General features: G+C 37.3%; 1 protein-coding gene across 1 annotated transcript; it reads right to left on the bottom strand.

Annotated features, from left to right (window-relative positions):
- Positions 1-2980: 2980 nt before the first annotated feature.
- LOC145467952 (galanin receptor type 1-like) lies at positions 2981-6767 on the bottom strand. The gene has a single exon (XM_081451600.1). The coding sequence runs from the start codon at positions 4675-4677 to the stop codon at positions 2986-2988; it is 1692 nt and encodes a 563-aa protein (XP_081307726.1). The 5' UTR covers positions 4678-6767; the 3' UTR covers positions 2981-2985.
- Between the last annotated feature and the right edge of the window lie 11955 nt (positions 6768-18722).

Below are 18722 nucleotides of genomic sequence, written 5' to 3' on the forward strand. Positions count from 1 at the left end.
TAAACAAAACAGCACGTGTTTTATGTTTTGAGAGAGTGTTCATGCTGCTAAAATGCCCCCGGCGGGTACTCCCCTATAACAATATATATACTGTACTAATCACTATATTTAGATAGCGCCATCCCGGACAGATTGTTCCATAATCGTGGGGACATACACTAAATGCCCTGTCACCATAGGTTTTTGTGAGAGACCTCGGCTGATACGCTATGTCGGTATGTGCCGCTGTATAAGCTGGGTTATGGTTTTCAGGGAGTGTAGTCTGGGATAGGGTATAGAAATCAGAAGTCTAGAATGGGGTATAATTTACGGTCGGTAAAGTGACCAATGTATAATTTAGTATATATGGGGCCCTTTACCCGGGGTTCTATAATAGAAATTGAAACTCGAAGTGACTTTGTAAGATATTGGTTTAGTTCGCGTATGTTGGACTACGATACTGATAAATTTTCTCCATGGAAAATAGCTACTCAGTGGGATTGGGTAGGGGATTTTGGTGCTAAGGTCTAAAACAGCGGCACACCCCTACCCAAAGATTTACAGAGTATCCCGGGCTAAAAAAATCATGTAAATACGAGCAAGTCAAATAATACTTAAACAGTGAAATTACCTTGGCTCTTTCACTCGAAAAGTAACACATTTACCGCTATTTTTATATTAGATTTGTATTCTGAGCTTTCTCTCTATGACTGCATAAATCAATATTTATTTAAAAGTTTGTATAGAATGAAAGAATTGGACATTTATTTTATAAAAAAGTTATTTTCTCACCTTTGAAGTGCTGATAAACAATACCCTGCGAGCAGTCTTCCTAAAGATCGAAGGAGACTCTGCTGGCAGGGTAAGTAAAGAAGTACTTCACACGAATTTTTTTCTCGCTAGCATAGTCTCCACCTGACGCGGAATACTGAGATTACCAGACTTCTCTTGCATGCAATTATTGTGATTATGTCTCGATTCAACTGCTATTTGTCTTCTATTTAAAGACGGCGTTTTTCACTCTGAAAACGTTTAGAATGTTTTCCGTCCACACTACCCCGGAGAAATTTGAAAACGCAACAATCACCGTTCATTTTGGATTTGTGGTTGAGGAAAACCCAGGCAGGGAAATCACGTGATTATCGTGACGTCATCGTTTTCAAAATGTTTCCGTGGACCCTAAACGCAAAGCCGGCTTTTTCAAATTCCCCCGGTTTGAAGAGCGTTTCAAAAAGCTCCGTTTTCATGACGGATTAGTGTGAACGGTAGGCCTAACCGTAGAAATAAAGCTGCGTTTTCAAATTTCTCCGGCGTAATGTGGACGGGCCCTCAAGCTGCGCACACGTGAGCCTCAAATTTGCGAATCTCTTTCTCTTGCCCAGGCTTGCCGCTGTTACTGGGACCGAGGTTTCGAAAGGAATTAATCCCTTGCACTAAAACAACAGAGGAAGAAAAGCTTCCTCCCTGATCAAGTTGTTTGTTTATCCTAATTACGGCTGATGTATTTCTCATTTAGCTAAATAAGCTTAATAACAGGTGAAATTTATTCTCTCTAACTTAATTACGTTTGTCGGGGATAATTTTTCACGAAACACAATACAAGCCGAACCCACGATTTAAGAGTATTAGTCAAGACAACCTGGATGTTTGCCGACTTTCTGGCAGTTATACGACTGAACTTGTTTGAATTTTTTGGCCGAGCAATGTCTTATTTTCCAACTATGTAAACAGCACGGCGTTTAGTGGTGCATGAAGGTTTTCTTTGAATTAGATAACTGTTCTTCTCGGTAAATTCATTTCTATAACGAGAGGACCTGATTGTAGGCCAGGCCACACTATAGTCACACTTTGCTTCGTAAGGAATCTATTGAAATGAAATAAGCCTGCTTAACGACTGAGGTAACATAGCAACCAAACTTGCTGACAGCTGATCAAGATCATACACTATTATTTTAAACTAAAACAGTTTTGGCGGCTTTTCTCGGCCTCAAGCGTGACTTATAATGGCGCCTGATTGCTTTTCACGCCACAACAATTTTGATTGCTCCAAAGAAATCATTTGAAAAACATTTAGCAGCCGCTTCGATCGCTTTCGGGCAATTGTCAAAGGACAAAGGAATAAATGACTTAATTGCTAGCAAAAATAATGCCAGAAATAACTAGGATATTAAAACAGGGTGTTTTATGCTCAAGTGATAATCTTGTCGACATGGTATGTTTGCCGAAAAGAGTTTATTTCGAGAGTTTGATCTGTATTGTTCCATGTCGCAACAAAATTAAGCATTCTTCGACGTTATACAAATGTAGTATTGAGGATGTATATTCTGTTAAGAACATTTTCTATAAGTGATATTTCATTTCTGACTGTGTAATATGGTGTTGTTAGACCGCCCATTAGTGCGGTCAACAACCTAATTTATTTCTTGTTAACGCTTTACCCAACCGTGAAATATATTGCAAGTTGGATAGTTGTTTGCACTACAGCTTATTGTTCCTACGCGGTCTCATAACATCTCGCTTGGTCACTTACACGAAATAATAACTTAATTATAGCTTACACATAAACATGTTTTGACCAACATCAAGGAAATGAAACTGCTGTTCCTTGAAATCATTCCGAATTGTGGAATAATTCGAGACTAGACAGGCGAGTGAAGCACTGACTATGCCAATAAACCGCGACAGATTCCGTCTATATATTCTCTTTCTTTGACTTCAGTTGTATTGTTCGTTATAATTAATCCAAACTATTAAACAGAGTAACTTTTCCTTTCGCGTGCCTGTCATTCGGCTCTCTTTGTTTTGAGCTTGAATATAAAAAAGTTTATTTAAAATTTTAAAGTGACCCTTTAGATTTTTCAGTCAATAAAAACGTAGATTTGGTGGACCGTGTTTACACAAGGCTAGACTTGTTATTAGTTTTCCACCACGGGAGCGAAACTGTATTCTAATTAGCGAAGGGTACTATCTGGTAAAAACTGAACAAATTTCCTTTGCGAAGATACTCTAGAGATCTGTTTCCTTTAAAGAACTTAAGTAAGAAAGCAGTTTTTTGTCTATTTTGTTCACCTCAACCCAGCAATTCATGAAGGAGTCATTTTCAAAATCATCCTTTGTCAACAACTGAGTTTTTAAATTCTCTTTTGAATGCAGTTTGTTCGAGTCAAGCTCTTTACCATATATATTAGCATCGCGGTGTGCTGTAGTCTCTTTTGAAGTCTTTTGGTTTTGTGCTTGTGTCTTCAGCTCCGCATGTTCATCTGAAAAAGAAGCACTTTCATCTCCGTCATATTCAGAGCTCATCCCGTTATTTAACAATAATTGCTCTTCTTCTTCCTTCCGAGTGTGTTCAGGTGGCTGCTGAAAACGAGAATAATCCGCTTTTGTAGGAATATGGGTAATATTTCGCTGTTCGTCCTCACCGTTACATTTTGACGAGCCGTGCGAAAGCGTACTAGACTTTGTATTGTTTTTAGACAGTGTCGAGTAGCCATTGGGAACAGCTGTTCGATCTTTCATTTCTTGATCATCATTTTTCTTCCACTTGGGCATTGTCTTCCTTTTCACTGAAGAAGCGACATCATCAGGGCTCGACTTCCGACTCCTTTTTTCAGTCTCGGAACTAGAGTTCTCTGAATCGTTGGCACGTTTATAAACTGCTAATCTGAACTTCCCTGTTCGAATTCTATTGATTGCTTTAGGAGAAGATTTGTAAACATCCGTGTCCGTTTTATGACACTCGCAGTTAAAGAAACTTTTAAACACTTTCTTAAACTCTTTATTTAGCGTTCCGTATGCGATGGGATTCAGCGCGCTATTCGCCATTGGAAAAACGTTTGCAAATCGAAGAACATATATGAAGTACTTCGACCCTGCCAAGTTGCCATAGGTAAACCATAAGAAAACAATGTGTTGTGGAAGCATACAAACTGCGTACAGTATTACAAGAGCGATAAGCATGTTGGTTATTTTTGACGTCTGTTTCATCCTTTGCCGGACGGCAGCCGCAATGACTTGAGAACTCTTCGGAAGCATTTGCATGGCATTGTTCTGTCGAATCTTAACCGCGATTAGTACAGCTAAAACCACTATGATTGCCAGAGGCAGAACATATTGGATCACAAAAATAAAATTCCAATAAATCTTGGCGTATATAGGTTCTGGCCATTCCTCGTCGCAGTAAACTTTCCCGGGTGCAGGTCTTTGCTCCCCAGCGACAAAAATCAAGGGAGAGCAGATTAATAGGGAAGTGATCCAGATGATTGCCAAAATGATCTTGACCTTTTTGCCGCTTAGTCGTGGTTTCATGGGATAAGCGATGGCTCTGTATCTATCGCTTGTTATTGCCAGAAGCGTGCCGATGGATGCAGATAAGCACAGTGGAACAAGGATATAAGTAAAATGGCACATAAAGTCTCCTGTCGCCCAATTGTGATCATTCTCAAAAGCGGCCATTTGCGTCGGAAGGAAGATCAGGACGTTGAGCAAATCGCAAAGAGCGAGATTGAACGTGAAAATGTTATTGCTTGTCCGCATTCGTTTGCGTCGAATGACTGCCACACAGACCACAGAGTTGCCGATAACTCCTACAATAAAAACGATGATAAATATCAAACGAAGAGTCCATCGCATTGGCGCAGGTTCGATAAAGTTACCACTCTCGGTCGGTGAGACCGGGCCAGTGTCATTCTTGTCCATCACACTGACGGCTGTAGCGCTCGACGTTTGAAGAACTCAGTATCACTCCATTTGCTGTAGTTTATGCTCTTGTGGTCAAAAAGCTGTAGGCTTTGGCCAGCAGAGATGACCCGTGAAATTATGGCAGTAATTTGAAGAGTCGTATTCTTGTGAAGTTGTACGGTGTTATTAAGTGGGATGTCGCTTTTCTACCAGTTCTTGCCACAGAACAGTTTCTATTGGTAGCCCTCCCAGCATTGGTTACCTGTAATTAAAGGAACTTTTTAAACTGATTTCTCGGCATAATGACATTGTGGTAGACATGTTTGCCTTTATGCACAATTCGGAAAGCCGTGATATGTAAATGTCGAAGCCACTTGCGAATTTCAAAAAAAATAAAAGAAAATGATAACTGTAATTAACAACTTCTGTAACAAACCCTTAGCTTGCCCTTGTTCCAAAGGTTTCGAGTTTTTATGCGAAAAACCCACTGACTATATAACACTTTATATTCCTGCTATAGAAAACATTGTCATCTGCAGACAAAACAAGGTATGAGCAAACATTGATTTCGTCTTGGCCTCTGAGCTCTACCAACTGTTTCTTTGTATACCTCACCAATAACATATTCGACGTTGTGAGAAGTCTTTTCCAAACATCCTAACAGATTGAAGTGTGCATTTGATAACTTTGTTTGTTTATTCCTCCGGCAACGCACAACTCTCTTTGAGTTTTGTCTTGCGACGTAAGAATTTCGTATAATTTAAGGACCGTAGGAGATTTTAATTAAACCTCATAAATAAAGATTGATCTCTCTCTCAAACCAGTTGTGTCACTCTACAATTAATTGATTCGTGAACTTTGAACGACTTTCTTGCTCAGATTTTCATTTCCGACATGTACGATTGCTAACAAAAAATTGCTTCTAATTTTTTCCAAACTCTCCTAACAATAACCTCAATCTGAATTTTTTTTTTAACACTTAAGGTCGAGGCTTGTTATAAAGATAGTGTATCTCTCATGGGATTATAATACCTCATTGCTTTCCTGCTGATTTTAGGACATTTTCTTACAATTCTATTATTTGTCTCTATCAGCAGCAACTCTGCATAAAACTGAACCAAAATATGACCAAAGAGGTTGTTCCACTTTACCGAACATTACCAGAGGATGTATAATATTTGCGCCAGCTAGCTATAGACGAAAATTTGAACTTTAGTAAATAACTGATTAGATCCTTATTGAGTTCGGCAGACAGTAACGTGGGAGTTGACGCATGAATCCTCTTTTTTTTATTATTTTGTTGATTAAAATCAAAATTAAATGACCTTCGTCAAATGTTGCAATTAGTTACGTGCGTTTGACGTCAGCTCCACTAAAGATATCCCTTGTTTGATGATAGAGAGTTAAAACTATATGTTATTGATTTTGATTTTCATGGTTGTAAGGAAGCACTGCAGACACTTCTTCCTCGGGAAGTACCCAGTATCCAAGAGCAGTTAGCACCAAAATGATAGTACTTCTCAGTTGTTTTCACTTGAATGATCACACATTAGGGTTTCACTGAAGGAATCATTAAAATTTAAAACCTCCCTGTACAATATAATTAGCAGAACCACATGAAAGTACTGCTCAGTAGCTTTCATTTGAATGGTCACACACTAAGGATTCATCAACAGAGTGAAAAGTCATAACTTCACGAAGTTCTCTCTCTCGGGGAGATTAAAGGCTATAACAAGGTGTATTTTCAGTTTGGTCTTCGCCTGCAAATGCATTATCTTCTGGCTCTTTTTTCTCAGCTTGACTACCGTTTTGTTACACGGTACCAAAATAAGAATTGAACTGATCTTTAAACGTTTTGGCATAGACTCACTCTACGATACTGGTTGCAAACAAAAGATGTTTTATTGGTTACAAGTAGATGTTGCCAATCTCAGTTGATGATCGAAGACAACTAAGAACTAATCTAAATTCAATGCATTTCTCTTGTCACGAGCCTTTGTCGAGGTTAGTATAAGGAGTCAGTATATATGCGAGGGTTTCATTTTTTTGTTATTGTTGTTTTTTTTTTTCCTAATGTGTTTGCAGTGTAACTTGATCAGAACAGAGTGGCTGACAAAACGTGGCAGAGAAAGGCTTTCGCGTTGGGTGACGTTTTTAGCGTAATGATTAAAGTAATAATGTGATGGCTTTAGCACCCAAGTTTGCGAACTGATACACTAAACAGTATAACATTTAGAAAAGTAAACAACAGCTTTCAGTTCAATATGACATCTGTTTATAACTTTTTTGATTGTAAACGAAGAGGTGAACGAAAAAAACTATTGCAATTTGGGTCATTCAAGCAAAGACCCATAGAAACAAGTTTCTAAAAATGCTGTTATCTACACTATAGAAGCTTGCCTTAAAAATCCAAAGCATCCGACAATTGGCAAGGACGGATAATGGCTTTAGGCTACAAAAAGCTGGTAAATAATTACTTTTAGTGCGTTTTTCCGAAAGCCACAGTGGGGATTTGTTGACCGCCTGCCAAGAAGGAGTCTTTTTATGATAAACATTTATACTGCAATACTCTCTCCATCTCGTGCAATACAAACCTTGCTGACCAACAGAATTATGAGATCATGCATGCCATTGTTCAGTGTTTTGTTGAAATAAGTAAAATGCTTTTAATACTTAAATTAAATAAAAGCTCTCAGAAAAATATTTTTGTGCGAAAGTTATTTGGTTTCTGAGGTTCAATTCAGGCTAATTGCTTCTGAGAGGCAGAGTAATTTTTGGCCATGTTGGAGTTGAACAAGGAAATTAGCCGAATCATGATTTTATTTTAAAACCCGGTGCTCCACTGAAGCAGTGATGTGTGTGCACCCGACTTGTATGTATCCTGCGAGTTCCCAATCTCAAAAATTCAATTCTCCTTACTCATGATCAATGATATTTAAGATATCAACTTGAGAATTTGGTGTTACATCAAGGTTAATTCAACTGGTTGACGATTTTCCTTATTCTCATTACCTGTCTGTTTGACAACGTATAGATATTGTTGGGAGAAATTAGGTGTTGATTACTCGTGAGAGTAATGAAACAAACAGCTGTCTCTTGTCACAAATTGCACTGAATCTCACAGCTCTTTCACACCGCCTGGGATGATCTCATAAAATGAACATTTTGCCTCATGCAGTTCCTACTGTTTTAATAAAAGTGAAAAAGTCTTTCGGTGGCTCAGAAAAATACTCACGGATTGGGTTTCTTATTGCATGGTCAAGGGGTCTTCAACTAACTCATCACCTATGCCTGATATCTCCCTTTCCTTTCTCTTTCGTTATTGGTCTCCTAGTAGAATTTAACATTCCTAAATAGTAGAGAACACTCTTTGGTTCATTACCATTAGAGTAAAAAAATAAAGTTATCAACTCACCGATCATGCATGCAATAAAAGTTGATGCCTTGCACCTTCAGCAATTCAAAGACAAAGTGGTTGTTATCCCTTGCGTTTTCAGCTCTAAATTAAGCGAACAAGGTTTCTTGTTTTATGTAAATATATATTGTAATCACTGACTAACCTCCAACAGAGTCTTTGTTTAAATCGAGATACTAGTTTAAAGTTTGTAAACGCCTGCAGGACAAAAAGCTCCGACCAACAACACTTTTTTCTTTTCCACTTGTAAAGAAAATCATACTCACGAAACATCTGCTTCAAGTTTTCTAACTTCTTTGACTTTGTATTATCCGCGCCCACATCAATTAGATCAATTTAATGGAAGAATATTTTTGAATGAAATTTTCCATTGCAGTAATCATTGCTTTCATTTACTCTCCAATGTCAAGAGGTGTTCAATTCAATTAAGGCCATGGAATTGTCAACAGAATGTTGGTGTCGGCAAAAATGAAAGCTTTCAAAAGAGTAGTGAAACGTGAATATTAACTTCAAAATTTAGGCTGAAATCTCCAACCGAGTTAAAAGGCAGGCGCTTCATTCACTAGGAAAAACGGCACTGTATTTTCTTAATAATTTATGATTTTTCTTTTTTTTTTTATCTCGTTGAATGGACTGAAAACAGGTTTTAGACTGTAATCTACTATACAGTTTGCCGACAGGAAAAACAACAAGAAAATAATAGCTCAATACAATAAGTATTGACTTTGTATATTCATACTGTTCGGTGTCGGCTTTCAAGGGAATATTTTATTGTTTCGTCCACAAAACACCGATAAAAATTTAACTTGACGCCAATTTTGTTCACGTTTATCGATGTATATTAACTTCACACGCTGTGGTTTCAAATGATAACAGTTAAAACAGGAAACAGAAATAGCGCTGCTGGAAGCGTGATACGTACAGGAATTACGTCATCAAGTTGAAAACATTGCCAGGTTACCTAGAAGCCGCTAGCGTTAGGCATTCTGGGAAAATAGGATTTCAGTTTCTAAATCCACAAACTTCATTTGTATGGAGTTAATAACGGGTAAATAATAGAAAACAGAAAAAAAGTTGACTTGACCTTGGAATTACAAACACTAACAAAATTAAAGAAAGCTGGTGATTGGAATGCTCCCAAGAACACCGTCATATTTGACTTCTTCTACAATGTAAAGAAACGTTGTCATATCTTGGTTGCCAAAACAAAACGCAGTCCATAAATTTTCTCTTTCTAGAGCTGAATCATCACTAAAGAAAAAGTTGACGATGGCTTTTTTGTAATTAACATAATTATTTGATAAGACTACCGGAGGTCGAATTGCTCTGATTCAATACTGTATTCATATCAAAATGTCTGCCATCTTGGATGCAACAAGACGTCATGATGACGTCAGATTCAAGAAATTAACCGTCAGCCACCAGAATTTACCTGCTTTTAGCAAATACACGACGATAATCCTCTCTTGAAAATTTCATTTACAAAGATATGTAATTGTTAACCTGTTTATCGATTGAATACACCGACTAAAGATTACGGCTCAAAATTACACCATATAGGTAATTCACTAAGCGAGGGGTCACTGAAGATGACTGGATATTGGCCAAGTTCTTTTTTGCGTGTGAACGGACGGAAACGAAGTCGACGTACATAAGTACGGGAAAAAAACAGAGAACGAGGCCAATATGCAGCTTTGAACGTGGTCGAACAAACTTGGTTAATAAGGGATTTATTATATGGCAAACAGAACACCACCTAGTTATACTTTACAAGCGGGCAATACCGAGCGGCAAGACAACCTCATCTTGTCTGCTCGGGCAACCCTGTTGCGGGAATTCGTTAATCTTGTGCGCTCACTCTTTTGATTAGGATACAAAAGTTTTGTTATGTTCGCATCCCTGAGCCTTTAAACTAAAGTTGCTTCGTTAATCGAATTTAAAAGGCTAGATTGATATTTATTAAGTAAACAAATTAGTTTAGACTATCTGTGTGCAGATACATGTAGCCTCCTTTATGTTAGGCTGTGAACAGGCTCTTAATCAAGGATGGGGTGAAGAGAAAGCGAGAAGAAAGAGTATTGGATTGGCCGCCCCGAAGGTCTGAATTGAGGTCACTATTATATCGTAGCAGTCCAATCCAGCAGAGTTTTTTTTTTCTTTGAGGAGATACCGACTGTAGATAACTCTTATCAGAAACACTCCTGGGCATCTGGTGAGATCACTTTTTGATATTTTTGATTTGCTGATATTCCAAACAGCTTGGCACATCTGAATGTCGTTGCCGTGATGATGTGAAGAGAAACGTGTGAAATCAAATTGCTTATAAGAAGGGCTGAACTAACAAACGCACCCTAACCAAATAAATGCGCAGTCATTTCCCATCATCTAGGTGCTAACAAAAATTTAAAGTACATTTACGTTGTGACAATTGATATTTTAAGCCCAATCGAAAAGAATTTTACTCCCTCGGGTACCCTTTGCAATAGACTGATGTCGCTTAATTAACACATTTCTGCTTTCTAAGAGAGACATTCGTTTTTAGTAATTTGAAAATTAAAGAGTTTCTTTCTCTTTACCGTGTTGGAATTCTCTAACAAACAATTACCATCAAATTATCCTGCGATTTCCAGCAATCTTCGCTTTGTTTTTCATAATGTAAAGTTTAAAACAAGCAAGTGCTATGACTCGTTATAAAATACCAGATGATCTTGGCATGTTCTCCAAGATTTGTTTGCAAGTTTCGTCAACTTTGTCTTTAACGAAGTAGTTCGCACGGTTAAATTCCCAGCTCGAGTGATTGTCGGATAGCTGTATGTTAAAGGGAAAAACGTTTGGAATACCTCATGGAGCTTAACAGGGGGAGCAAGAAAAGATACTACTGTTATTACAGGATTGCCATTTTTATGCTGGACTAAACAAGTAAAGAATTAGAATGACTTACCACGTGTAAATCTGTGGGAAATTGTCTTCTTGTTTAAACGTACTATGGCAGAATGCTCTTGTTCAGCGATTTACAAACTTGGGAATTCTTACCGAGAGCACAATCACTTCAATCCTTGTACCTTTTCTTCGTAAGAAATTTCTCGCGTATTTTGGATGCTTGTTTCGTCTTATTGCGATTATCTGATAAGAGCTTTACTTGATGAGACCATCCTGACGTACACAGCTAGCGTTTCGCTCAATTTAAGGGGGCTATGTTAGTATCATCAAAGTGATGCCATTTTTTATTGCCACACATTTGCAAAATATATTTATATCTGAGTATTATATCTGTATATTAGTATGTCACTTTTGACCCGAGTTATTTTGTTCAATTCTAATTAAATTTATTAGAAACTGTTACCTTGAAAGTACCAAGTCCAAATATTATATGCAGCCGAGACATATGGCCATGAATTTAAATAAAAAAACATGTGTGGAAACTTCATTCGTAAACAGAACATCGACATAAACATTGCTTATATTGCAAAACAAACAAACTAATAGGATCGATAATAGGTTTATCCGAGTTAAGAGGCGCGAAAAACAACTATTGAACACTTGTCCTCAAGTGTAAAAACTTTGAAGAACTAGGATGAAGTCTATAACAACAACTTATCTGCTGAAGAGTACTTCACAGGTTGCCGGTCTATATATCCAGTGTCTAAACCTTGATATCTGAAACATACAATCTCACTGAAGGTTATAAGCTGATGAATCGTGACACACAATTTTTTCAAAGTCTGTTAGCCGCGCTATCGAAATCTCACAACAGAAACATTTTTTAACAAGTTCTAGCCGAATAACAAGTGCAAACCTTCGCTCAATGATTACTTTCTATCGCTTCAAAGTAGTTACGTTAATGTAACTTTATGAAATATGGCTAATAAATTAGATGTCCTCATAACCTTACAGCACATCGTGAATGGGGAGATAAGTTAGGACACGACTTGTGCGGTGTTAATTAAAGTTAATAGCAACAATTAACCTATTTCCTGTGCCGGGAGAGACCACCTCAGCTTAAGACAACATGTAGATTTTCTCTGAACTTTCAAACAGGATTTATGTGCTGTTGACCCCAAAATTTAAAGACAGATGTAATTGTCTTAGTCTAGCAGAATATATGTAAATAGAATAGAACAAATAAAGCCTGTATCGAACTAAATAGAGGCGGAAAAGTGTGAATTGTTGAATGTAGTCGTTCTTCTCAACTTGCAATTTTCCAAGCTAAGCTAGTGATCAAAGTGTTGAACTTAACCGATCGATGGAGCTCTTGACTTCATGTCACCTCAGTGGAAAACAAGGGTAAATTTATAATCCGCCACAGATCTGACTTTGAAACTCAGCATGCAAGGCTAATATCCGTGAATGACCACACAGTTTGCATAGAACAAATATCATCGCTCTTTGAAGGGCCTAGCAGAAGAACGTATAGAGATTTAAATAGGAAACATTTCGATACCATGAACGGAATGTGGTGTCTTTCGAAACCACAACCGACCTTCATATTTCTAATCTTACCTGTTTTAAGGAACCTCTACTGGTCTGGTTTATAAGATCTATCTATTGATAGTAAACCTCTCCACAAAGTTGCAGAGTGCTACTCGATCCTTCCCTTCATTATTGCTTTGTACTTGACTTTTTGGAGAAGGGCGTCGATCTTGACATGGATTTGAATGAGGCCCTTGCTACATTCAACAGAATAAAAGCTGACATCTTGAGAACAATAGTAATTATTTCGAAAACGTCTTAAGCCCTTGATTGCTCTGTTCACTTATCATCTTTTTTTGCATTCAATTTCATCTTATCTTATTGTTCATGAGCACGTATTTAAAGTTCCAAGCAAGTTTAGCTTGTGATTGAGTTACAAATAAGTGATAAGTAAATTTTAAAATTGTTCAGCTACTCATCCTTAAGTATATATACTCTTTTGCAATTATTAATCAAATTATAATTAACGAGGAGTCCAGTTCCTGGTTAGAAAATTGGAACATTTGTTACATATTGCATAAATCTGTTGGAGGATAATGTGCTGTTAGCGTGTCCGTTGGAATGTTCAAAACACTGAAATCATCTGGGAATCAAACCTCCTATGTCAACAGCAATTAGGACAAGTTCAAATACAAGTTAGTGTTAGGTACTAGACTTCCCCTGGACACGGTGAATTCTGTTCCATTAAATGTACAGATGAAGTCAAATCTTGGTACTAGCGGCATTCCAAACGAATTCCACACAATATTTTACGGTCATTAGATACAGTACCTTTACAAAAGTCATTTTTTTTCGTGGAATTTTCTTAATGTTTCCAGAATATAAATCAACGCTCACTTACTCTCCTATACCGACGCCTCTGTATATTTTTCCAAGAAGTTTGCACCTTCCGAAAAAATATATCTGTTATAAGTTCGTGACTTTGTTTATCGGAAATTCAAGCTAATTATTCCAACTGATAAGCTTGCACCGCTTCGTCACTACAAACAAAAAAAAAGCTGCTGAAAAGGATTATGCATTCGATAACTTAATGAAGTTGGCAACTAAAACGCCCATATTTACCTTCCAATTAACGGTTAATGCACGGATGACTGATAAATAAATAATAATATCATGCATAACAAACATTTTACTTTAGCAACTTTATTGACGAGGCCTGGTATAATACTGGAAATCAGCAGCCATTAATTTCATATGTAGGTATTCTTCCTCATATGTAGTGAGTCACGGCCTGTTATAGATGGGTGGCACACACTTGTGCGCTAATCTGCGAAGCGGTTCGCATTTCTACGTTCAAAATTAACTAAGATAGACGGAAAACTAAAACAGATATTCAAATTTATATGGTTTAAATCGAATTTGAATTGATCACTTTTTTGCGAAAAGGCAAAAGAAAGTATTCGCCGGCGGCTTGCCTTGGACATGGATTTGATCACGATAACCTGATAAGCGAGAAAGACGGCGCCCTTTTCAGTACTGAGAACGCCCAAGTTCAAATTGTGGAAAAATATTAAAATTTTACGTTTTCACAATAATTAAAAAACAATCACAGCCACATGAAAATACTATTCAGCAGCTTTCATTTTAAATGGTTACACGTTAATGTTTCATCTGTTGAGCAAAAAGTCAACTGATGCTCTCTAAAGGGTTGCCTGATAATTAACAGCACCACACGCTGAGTTTGCCTTAAGCTACAACTTAAGTCCCCGAACTTAGAACATTGCATGTTTAACAATCATTACAGGTTAGCGATATTGTCTACGCGCTCTCAAAGGACTAGAACCCTACAAACTCCTTTACCGCGGCGCCGGTACCGGACTTAATTAATGACATTACATAATCAAAACAGCATGATTACTGTTTACCTCTTGTGGCGTGAAGATTGTAACATCCCAACAGATTACTTAAAATAACATGGATAATCTTGCAAGTTTACCTTTATGATTGATAAAAGTCCAGCGTAATCTTGAAACTCCTTCTTGGATAGGTACTACAGGTTTTGCACCTCTAGGTTGCGGACCGATGTGTGCCCCTAGTAACCCACTCTTCAAGTCAAATCAGGCTTGGGTGGTTATTTATGGGTTCCATTGGAAGTTAAGGAATGATCTTTATCAGAAAACTAAGGAAAGATGAAACTTTCGATAACAAAATCTTTCTGATCACGATAAATGCGGTAGATGTCTTGCTGTGATGAATGGATGAAGTGTCGTGCCTTTGTTTTCTCTATAACAGTCAATTATCATGCCATGTTAACAGCTCTATGTTACTAATAATTTTATAAACTTGTTAAAAATACTTAACAACAGTTACTCTACAAAGCAAGGTTCAGGATGAAGCATACATTGTCAGTGTGTCAACAGCAAAATCACATCTCAGAGGATACCTTGGAAGCATTCGTCAACGTCTTATCTTGTTAAAAATCAAGTCGCCAATATTTAAAATGGTGCATTCTTTGGTAGCCATTAGCGAGAACACGAACATGGTAGAAAAAGAGCCATTTAGCTAATTTACTGGAGAGATAGAGATTAAACGACATAACAATTCAAGGTAACGAAAACTTGGCGATCGGAGTTCTCAAACGGTTTCAGTCTACAAGTTTTCAAACTTGGGAGAAGCCTGAGTTGACCAAAGTTTCAATTTCACTCAAACACACTTGTCTTTTGATAAAAAAAAAAAATTGGTGTAAGCTATTCAGTACAAATCTGGTAAGCCAATTGTAATTCTGTATGCAACACTGGTTATGTTATAGTTGCTTAGTACTATACTGTAAGAGCGTTTCAAAAGAGTGACAGCAAAGAATGCTGGAAGGATCTCTACCTGAATTAAAAACCAGACGGTTTTTCACCCACTCCACTCAAAATGGCATCTCGAGAAACAATTAATTAAACTCCATTAAAAGGGGAGCAACCGAGACGAAACCAGAAAGAGCTAGTCGCCGAATTAGTACACCTACCAATTTGTGTCAAATCGGTGCCGTATTTATTAAGTGATCAAATTAAGTCAAATTCATGTCTTTCCAATGGCTAAATACCATACTGACTTAAAAATGTAGTCAGTTGGCTCGTTTCCCACATATTCAGTTGGAACGCAGCGTGTTGAAACTGTGTAATTGATATTACATTCTTTTTGACCGGCTGCCCTTACCCTGACTTAAAACGATTTTTTTCATTTATTTTTGTCAGCTTTGCAACGTAATATATGGTAATATTTTTGGGCAGGAACTCTGTCGCAAGCTGTCTCTAACAACTAAGGCCAAACGTTAGGTATCGATTTAAAAGCGTACTTAAAAACTCTTAAATCGTGACTTAGTCCAAGAAACTAACCAAAGGCCATTTGGATATCATTTCAATTTAAACGTCTGGATAACAGCAAAATAGCTTTATAACCGACATATGTCTGCTACAAGACCCTGTTCTAATTAGTTCACAGGGTTTGCTACTCAAATTAAATTGACCTTTTAACTAAGAAGATGATACGATATAAAAATATTCTCTGTTTCTGCACGAAATGCTTGGACTTAACACTGAAGAAGACAGTTAAGAAACAAACCTAGTAACTTTGATGTCAAGGTGGAATGCCTCATATCCAAGAATAGGAGTACTAAAAGTCCTAAATTGAAAATGAAGTTATCAACTTTTGCTAAAATATGTTAACCTTTTCTGACCACTTAAGCCAAACGAGACAAATTGGGAAAATCAACGAACACAGAACGTTATCTGCATTGCCCGGTGTGTACATATATCAGATTTGCGAAAAATTACGTTAGCAGATAGAGTTAAATGACAAGACGAGATGTTTAACGCCTGAGGTCAATAACTCCTCATATTTACCCATAAAATTACAGATTAGGTATTTGCTACAAGACCTTTTGAAGACCTGTGCTAATTACCTCATTACGTTTGCTATCCAAATTATATTGGACTTGAAAAACAAACTTATGGATGATAAAATTATTATGTGATCCTCTTGATTGCTAGACTTATAAAGAACGCGAAATTGGTAAAAGTAGGCACGTGACTTGAATTTATCCAAAACAAAAGCGTGGCTGCGATACAACGAGCTTTAATCTCGAACTCGATATGGTTATGTTATTAGCTTTTGCTAAAATATGTTAACCTCGTGACAACTTAAGCCAAAATTGACAAATTGGGGAAAATTACCATCCGCAGCGAGTTATCTGCTAATTGACCCTTCCATTCTTTCTCTATCAGATTTGCCAAAAAAGTCTGGATTTCTAAGATAGTGCTAACCAACAGACCCGAGGACTTCTAAAACTATTTTCTTCAATAAATGAGAAGTTAATACATGCTAAGCTACTGTATTAACAAATATATAGACTTTGAATTTTACCATATGTCTCAGTTTTTTCTTACGGTGGACGTCTCGCCTATAAAAATGACGGAATGCTCGTACATGTTAGGACGTAGCTTTAATTTCAGGGGATAAAATTTGTTGATAGGCCACACAGAGTCTAAAGCGGCGACCGCTGGAATTATCGCGCAACCTTGAGCCGAAAAGTGACAGGAACTAGGTGCTACTCAACTGGACGTTATTTGAAATTTTTTCATTTTCGTTTAATCGAGTGTTAATAACTATTAGAAACTGTCAGTGTCAGTTAAGGTGGCTCAAAACAGTTTCCAGCACTTTCTAAGTCTTCGAAAATTTAAGGTGGCAGTGAACCCAATGTGCAGAATCTACTACAATCAAATTTTCGAAAATCTAAGTCTTAGAAAGTGCTAGAAACTGCTTTGAGCCATCTTAATTTGTTGTTTTAGGATTGTTGCTTCCTGAGGGTGGACATATATCGGAGCCACGTCCATTCACCTCACCCAACGGTATTCTGCATGATACCTTAATGGATCCTTTTGAAAATTTCCAACGAGTTCCCCCATTTTTACAGGGGAGCCCTCCCGCCCTTGAATTTGGACGTTTCAGGTCCCAACAAACCAAACCTTGTCACCGCATCTCCATGAAGCTTTCTGCACCTGTATTCTCAACAAGTTTAATATCGTTTTCCGCTAATTTCAACGTTAAAGGGAAGTAGAGGATATTACACGGCGACGCGAAGATACGAATTTTATTTATTGAGTGGAAAAATATTGTTTTAAACGCAAGAAAATAAAATCCATATCTTCAAGACACTGTGATGTTCTTTTTAGTATACAAACAAACTGACTGTTTGCACAAACAACACTGAAAAAGTGAGGAATGACGTCATCAATATCTTCACTAGTGAGGATATGGAGAATACGCCACTCGAGTCCCGGATGTGGTCTTGTGTGAATTTTACGAGTGGTGTATATTCCAGTAAAACACTCGTGTCTACTTATTAATGGATGAAATCTTTTTATTTTTAAAACACCAAGAAAGCATTTTTTTTCCTTTGACAAAGGGCTTATTCTCAAACACGCAAGGAATCGAGACAGTGGCACTTATTCCCATACTAAACTCTTAAATGTAAAACAGACGAAAAGAAATGACGACGGTGACAAAAATACGCCCTCGATTGTGAAATAAACCTAAGAAATAACAGGAAGACCACATCGCCGAAATCTACGCTAATGAAGACCAGGTCACTTATCCACAACCATGATGTTTCCCCTGTTTTAATATGAATCAATTATGCCTCAAATTTCCTGCTTACTAACTTTTGGCTTTCCATAATTATTGGCAAATGTTAAAACAGGGGCAATGAAGAGAAAGCGCTATCACTTGTAATCCGTATTTATATTTCACACGTGATAACATATACTTTGATTTGGTCCTTCGCTTTTTAATCCTTGAAAGCAACTAAAGGCTTAGTATCCCGTTTCTGTGACCGCCTGCAGCAAGGAATGTTCAGAGATTTAGAAGCCACGTCGCGGATCGCGCATCTTGAGAAGTTTAGCCTAAATTTTTCAATTTCGTCATTTGTAATCCGTGTTGATCTTGTCCATCCTCAACCATTGCTGTTTCTTTATATAAATGGTTTATTTTATTTCTTTGGTGTTTTTCTATCTTAGTAATGTACTATTTTCAGGTTTCCTTCAATTGAAAAGAAATTTTGTAAGAGGCCAAAATAACTCACACATGATAACGACCATGGTAATCATGTTTCTTTTTTTTCTGAAGATAAAAGACCAGGAAACAAGCGATTCAAGTTAGTCTTGAAAGTCGATAGAATAAACTCCCACAATCA

This window comes from Orbicella franksi, chromosome 14, assembly GCF_964199315.1.
Source record: "Orbicella franksi chromosome 14, jaOrbFran1.1, whole genome shotgun sequence".
NCBI classification, from domain to species: domain Eukaryota; kingdom Metazoa; phylum Cnidaria; class Anthozoa; order Scleractinia; family Merulinidae; genus Orbicella; species Orbicella franksi.

What these genes read in the sequence shown, in the direction of transcription:
- LOC145467952 (XM_081451600.1), bottom strand. Translation starts at nt 4,677, where the DNA reads ATGGACAAGAATGACACTGGCCCGGTCTCACCGACCGAGAGTGGTAAC.